The following is a 6000-nucleotide window of genomic DNA, read 5'->3' as shown; positions in this document are numbered from 1 at the left end:
GGTGATTTTAATGCGGTTACAACCAGTACTGATAAAGTGACGGGTCATAGATTCTATGCCATAGCGGCTCATAAAGTAGTGGACTGTTTTTATTAAGCGGATATTTCTGATCTTAAGGCTTTAGGAAGCAGATTCACTTGGTGCAATAATCAAGGACCTGGCAGAATTGTTTCAAAGCTAGACAGAGTGATGGTTAATCCCCTTTGGATTAATATTTTCAATGAATTAGAGGCTGTCTTCAAGACTAATGGCATCTCCTATCACTGTCCTATGGTGATTACCACTTCTAGACGTTCTGAGCAGTGAAAAAAGTTCAAATTTGACGGATCAAGGGGTCGAATTGGCGTCAAATTGTTCATTGTCAATTTTTTTTTCAATGAATTGAAATTGTCAACTTAATGAAGGATGAAGAAATTCGACAGCTCTAAGCCGTTAAATCTGGAAACATCAAGAATTTCAATGGTCCTACACTGTCAAAATTCAGTTTCTAAAATTCATGAGCCTTGGCCTGTCAAATTTTTCTGTCGAATTTTTCAAATTTCACATAGTGCACCAGTGTCTTTTAAGTAATTTTCCCTATAAAATATCAATAACCATCATATTTTAAAAAATTATATGTAGTGTAATTTAATATTATTGAAACCAAATCCTTGACCCATAAAGTTAACTGAACGAATCGAAGTATGAACTGATCCGATTCATTGACAACCTCACAACTCACCTACTCTTATCCCCATCCCATATGTGAATTTAATTTCATCCATTATAGACTAACTTACAAAAATGTGATGTGGAGAGTTTCATCTTTTATATTTACTAAAACAAAGGAAGAATTAAAATCCCATACTTGTGTTACTATGGATTAAAAGGCCATACTTGTCCACAGACATGATTCGTTTTCACTTGGTGAAGATGTACCTCAACCCTTATCACAAACTTGTCTAGATCCCTACGTAAGTACACACATGTACTCAATTATGGCTACCTGACCATTTAAAATTTCCAATCAAGTCTCTCTACAATTCCCACAACTCTAAGCTAATTTCCTCTATCAAAGAAATTCCCACAACTCTAAGCTAGTTTCATCTATCAAAGAAATGGAATCAGAAATGAAGGCTTTCCATGACACAAAAGCTGGTGTAAAAGGTTTAGTTGATGCTGGGATGGTAAAGATCCCACCTTTCTTTGTCCTACCACCTTATGGTGATGAACTACACCCCAACAATTTAAATTCCAATGAAACACAACTCAAAATTCCAGTTATAGATCTTAAAGATGTCGAAAAAGATGTGATTCGACGTAAAGATATTGTCGAAGAAGTGCTTCGGGCATCAGCGACATGGGGTTTCTTTCAATTAGTGAACCATGGGATCCCATTGAGTGTGTTGGAAGAAATGATTGAAGGGGGGAGCAGGTTTCATGAGCAAGACACACAAGTGAAGAAAGAGTTTTATTCACTTAACCCCACTAGAAAAGTGGCATTCAATAGTAATCTTTTTAAGTCCTTTGCGGCTAATTGGAGAGACTCACTGCGTTTATCTATGGCTCCTGAGCCACCTCAACCTCAAGAATTGCCTCAAGTGTGCAGGTATACATCAAAATTTGATTTTGTATGTTTCAATTCTAAATAGATAGAATTAGGTTAGATTTAAATTTGGGCATAGAATGGGACATTTAAAAATTATCTAGACCAGTTGGGTCTATCAGATACTAGGGCGCAAATTTTGTCGGCCAAATAGGGTGTCCCAGTGCTAGGGTGGTTGTGCATGTAGGGGGGCCCAGCTCGCTACTGATGCGCTACAGCTTTTCATGCCTCCTCAGTTTCGTCCAATGTTTTAAAAACCGAACCGATAATTTGTTCAAATGGTTGGATTGGGGTTCGATCGTGATTCAATATGATCTGACCGATTTGTATTTATTAAGTAATTTTTAATATATAAAATTTGAAATAAAAAAGAAAATTTTTGTAATCTCTCACAAATTGATGAAAAGACACAACAGGATTAAAGACTTTCAAGAAATCTTTCATTTTCTTCAAATAACATTATTCAAAAAATAGTAATAATAATGAATTTTTTTTTTATAATAATAATAACATTTTAGATTTCAAGAACCGGTTCATGAGCACTGATGGTCCATACGCTTGAACCATTTTTTTAAAAAAGCGACTTCTTTATAAAATACTGTCAGGCCGAAATTGAACAATTTGAAATGCATAAGAGGGACTAGGCCTTGCTAGAGGAGGAGTTTTCTCAATACACAACTAAAATCAGGATAAAATAATCCTTATTTCGATACTAATTGTTTGAATATTGAAAGCAGAACCTATAAGAATTTAAATCATTTATAGGCAAATTCATGTATCCCAACCAAATTGGAATAGTGACCTATAGCAATAATACCCTTTAGTGTTGTGTTTCTTGAGAACTTTATGAGTTCCCTTAAACTCGCGTGCTTAATTTGCAGAGAGATAGTAATGGAGTACACAAAGCATGTTACAAAATTAGGAGTGTGTCTCTTCAAGTTATTGTCGGAGGCTCTTGGGCTTAAGCCAGACTACCTAAAGGAAATGGAATGTGCTAAAGCAGGTACCCTTGTCTCTCAATACTACCCAACCTGTCCAGAGCCGGAGCTGACTTTGGGTAGTGATCGCCATACAGACCCTGCATTCCTCACTATTCTTCTCCAAGACAACGTTGGTGGACTTCAAGTTCTTCATCAACAACAATGGGTTGATGTCCATCCTGTGCCGGGAGCTTTAGTAGTAAACATTGGGGATCTTCTTCAGGTACACATTCGTTTGATAAGCAATATTTCATAATATGGTACTACTTTTCTTGCAGCCACATGTTTCGTTAAAGTAAGAACTTTTGGTTTGGGGGCCAAACCTTTGATGGCTTATGGCTCATTGATCCAAAATTGACACAATGAAGACAGGATATAGGGCTTTTATTTTTGTGACCTATGCAATTGCTGGGATAGTATAACTGTTAAACAAAATATGGATGAAAGAAAGAAAAAAAATGTTCATTCAATTGGTCCAGAGATGATGGAATTGCATCCCAGTTCAAATGGCTCCTAAATCATTAGGCATAGTGTGTGTTATGAATATTATCTGAATTGTTTTATCAATTTGGGTCAGCTGAACGAGTTTTGTTTCACCCTTTAATTCTATCCAATTGAATAAAATGTCTGATCATGTATCTAAGTGAATACAATGTATGATCATGTTAAAGTGTTATCTGGGCTTGGGATGGGCAATATAGGTAGCGTAAAAAGGAACATTGGACATGTAGGTTTTCTACTGAAAAAGCCTATATATGCTATTGTCAAATATTATTTGAAATTATTTACTGGAATGGTGTTTGTCTTTTAATGCAGCTTATTTCTAACGACAAACTCAAAAGCGTCGAGCACAGGGTATTGGTAAATAGTGATAGACCAAGAACATCTGTAGCATTCTTTTTCAGTACAAGCCAGGAATCCTTTACAAAGCGTTACGGACCTATCAAGGAATTGTTGTCGGATGAGAATCCTCCTATTTATAGAGAAGCTCTAGTAAGTGATTTTGTTTCCTATGTTAGGTCTAAAGGATATCAAGGGAACACCAATCTAGCTTATCTGAGGTTATGAGGTTGGTGCATTTCTGTTTCGCTTTAGTTCTATCTCGCAGGTGGTACTCAAATAGGATCAGCGATCGGTTTTTAGGTTTATTGTGCTCCCATAAAGGAATATCTTTATTATGTATACCACTTGCACGGTTCTATTCTTGTAATTTTAGTTTGTTGGATCAATGAATCCCAACTTGGTTTTTGATCTCTTAAAGCTTTAAAATAGCAAAAAATCTTTTTAGGTATTTTATGATTGGTATAATTAGGATTTTTAAAAAAAATATTTTTTTATTTAATTTGAGGTAGGAAATGATTACAATATAAGTTTGGTTCACCTGCAACAATTCATAAATCAATTTGAGCACAGATATTTGTGGTGCTTTGTTGCCCCTCTGCAAATGGTCAAAAATATTCTTCTTTATTTGTTGCCTTTATCTGACTTCAATGGCATAATTAATTTCTCTGAACCACTTTTTCCCTGAAGAGTTTCTGCAGAAAATTTAGGAATAAAAAGTTGTCAAAGAGAGAGAGAGAGAGAAAGAGACTTAGATCTGATACCATATGTTTCATGATGGCCTCACTCCCCCTTATATAAGAGATCAATTGGTTGTTTCTGGATGGACTAATTTTTGGTGAGGATGATCTCCTCATTGTAGAGATCATTCTCACTAAAAATCTACTCATTCCAAAATTTTTAACCTATATAAGACAAAATTATTTGGCCATAGTGTGGGTTTATTAATTTTTAGAGTGCTTATATAATTATCCATCGGATATAAGAGGTAATATCCTTTTGAGTATAAGGGCATTCTTGTCCATGCATAAAAAGAGAAATGCTTACCGCACTAGGGCAAAAATTAAGTATCAAAATAATGCTGATTTTTTTCACTTATTTTTATCTATAAGTACTGAAAATATGGAGTAAGCAAACGTGCTAATTTGACAAAAAGTGCTGAATTTTTTTTCCCCAGCGTTAAGCGCTGTTATATCTTATATTCTTGATATATGAAGAGTTGTCGTGAATTTAACCCGGATATTTTAATGATTTACTAACGACTCGTTTAATTGGTAATGTGTGTTTGGTTTGGACTTGGATCTGACCTGTTTACCCTCTTTGTAACCCTAAGTATAGAAAGGGTAAGAGATGAAACCCTAAAAGAGTTGGAGAAATATACGAGAGGCAGAGAAATTGTAATTCTGTTCTTTTTTAGTTATCATAGTGAAATTATCATTTTTGCCCGTGGACATAGGTCAATGCTTTGATTGAACCATATATATCTTGTGTCTTGTGATATTATTTGTGTTCTTATTGATTTATACTTTAGATCTAAAGGTTTTTTCTAACATATATGTTATTAATTTTCAATTTGAATGGACCAAGAGATACTGTGTTAAGTGTGTGTTGGGGCGGGGGGGAAGGGGGGGGGGGGGGGAAGGTATTGTGTTTTGGGTGCCAGAGAAAGAAGCGAGGAATAAAGGGACTGTTTTCAAGTACAACTTGAGGACTGTATGCTCCAAATCAGATATGGGGACTTGGGTTCTTTACAAGAGCACCCTGGTCCCATTTCTCAAGTTGACTGATCTTAATGTTAACTCATAAATGATTTCTACTTATAGATATTGTAAATTAAACTTAACATGCGCTTTAGTCGTTTGAGTTAATAAAATTGGTGTTAGATTTATCTGCTTTTTGTTTTAAACTTTTGTCTAGTGATGAGCAAATTACTGTGGTTCACTTGAAATTTAACCTACTCAGATATTAGTATGGTCTGTTTTGAAAAGCCATCCAAGGAGGTTGAACATGCCGATTCAATGCATGGTTTGGGGTATCTTGTTGTAATGTTATAATTTATTGAATTGATTGGCATGCTACATGATTTGCTCTTCCCACAAACAAAAACATATTTGAGGAAGGTAGATGGATATGAGTCATTGCTTGATAAGATAAAAAACATCTTCACAACCATCAACCTCTCTCTCTCTAACCAGAAGAAAAAGCATGAAAAAATTCCTTGAAATCGAAACAAGAAACCAATTCCTCCAATATTTTGATTATCATAATCTCAATCCCTTGACAAAGATTGGTAAGCTGCATAATCTGTCAATGTCATACCTTTATCAACTAGTTTAATTTATATTCTAGACCCCACAACACATTTATTTAATTATCAAAATTTCTCTGAATCATATAAATCAGTTTGTTGAAGCCGTACTTTGTGGTCACAAGTCACAATAGCAATCACAATCGCAAGTAATATCGATTCATCCTTATCGTGATGCATAAAATCAGTGTAATAGGTCTTACCCTTCTGCTTAATTTTCCATTCTACCAATTGTAATTCAGGAATTGTAAATGTGATGGGAACAGAATTGAACACCATGCGTATTT

General features: G+C 35.0%; 1 protein-coding gene across 1 annotated transcript; it reads left to right on the top strand.

Annotated features, from left to right (window-relative positions):
* The first annotated feature begins 831 nt into the window (after positions 1-831).
* LOC147403412 (1-aminocyclopropane-1-carboxylate oxidase homolog 1-like) lies at positions 832-3873 on the top strand. The gene is made up of 3 exons (XM_086438990.1): positions 832-1588; positions 2467-2788; positions 3382-3873. The coding sequence occupies exons 1-3, from the start codon at positions 1098-1100 to the stop codon at positions 3631-3633; spliced, it is 1065 nt and encodes a 354-aa protein (XP_086295116.1). The 5' UTR covers positions 832-1097; the 3' UTR covers positions 3634-3873.
* Positions 3874-6000: the final 2127 nt, after the last annotated feature.

This window comes from Akebia trifoliata, chromosome 4 (genome assembly GCF_017979445.1).
Source record: "Akebia trifoliata isolate Shusen 1 chromosome 4, ASM1797944v1, whole genome shotgun sequence".
Classification (NCBI taxonomy): Eukaryota; Viridiplantae; Streptophyta; class Magnoliopsida; order Ranunculales; family Lardizabalaceae; genus Akebia; species Akebia trifoliata.
Note: the sequence above shows the minus strand (reverse complement) of the source record. Positions and strands in the feature narration are given on the sequence as shown.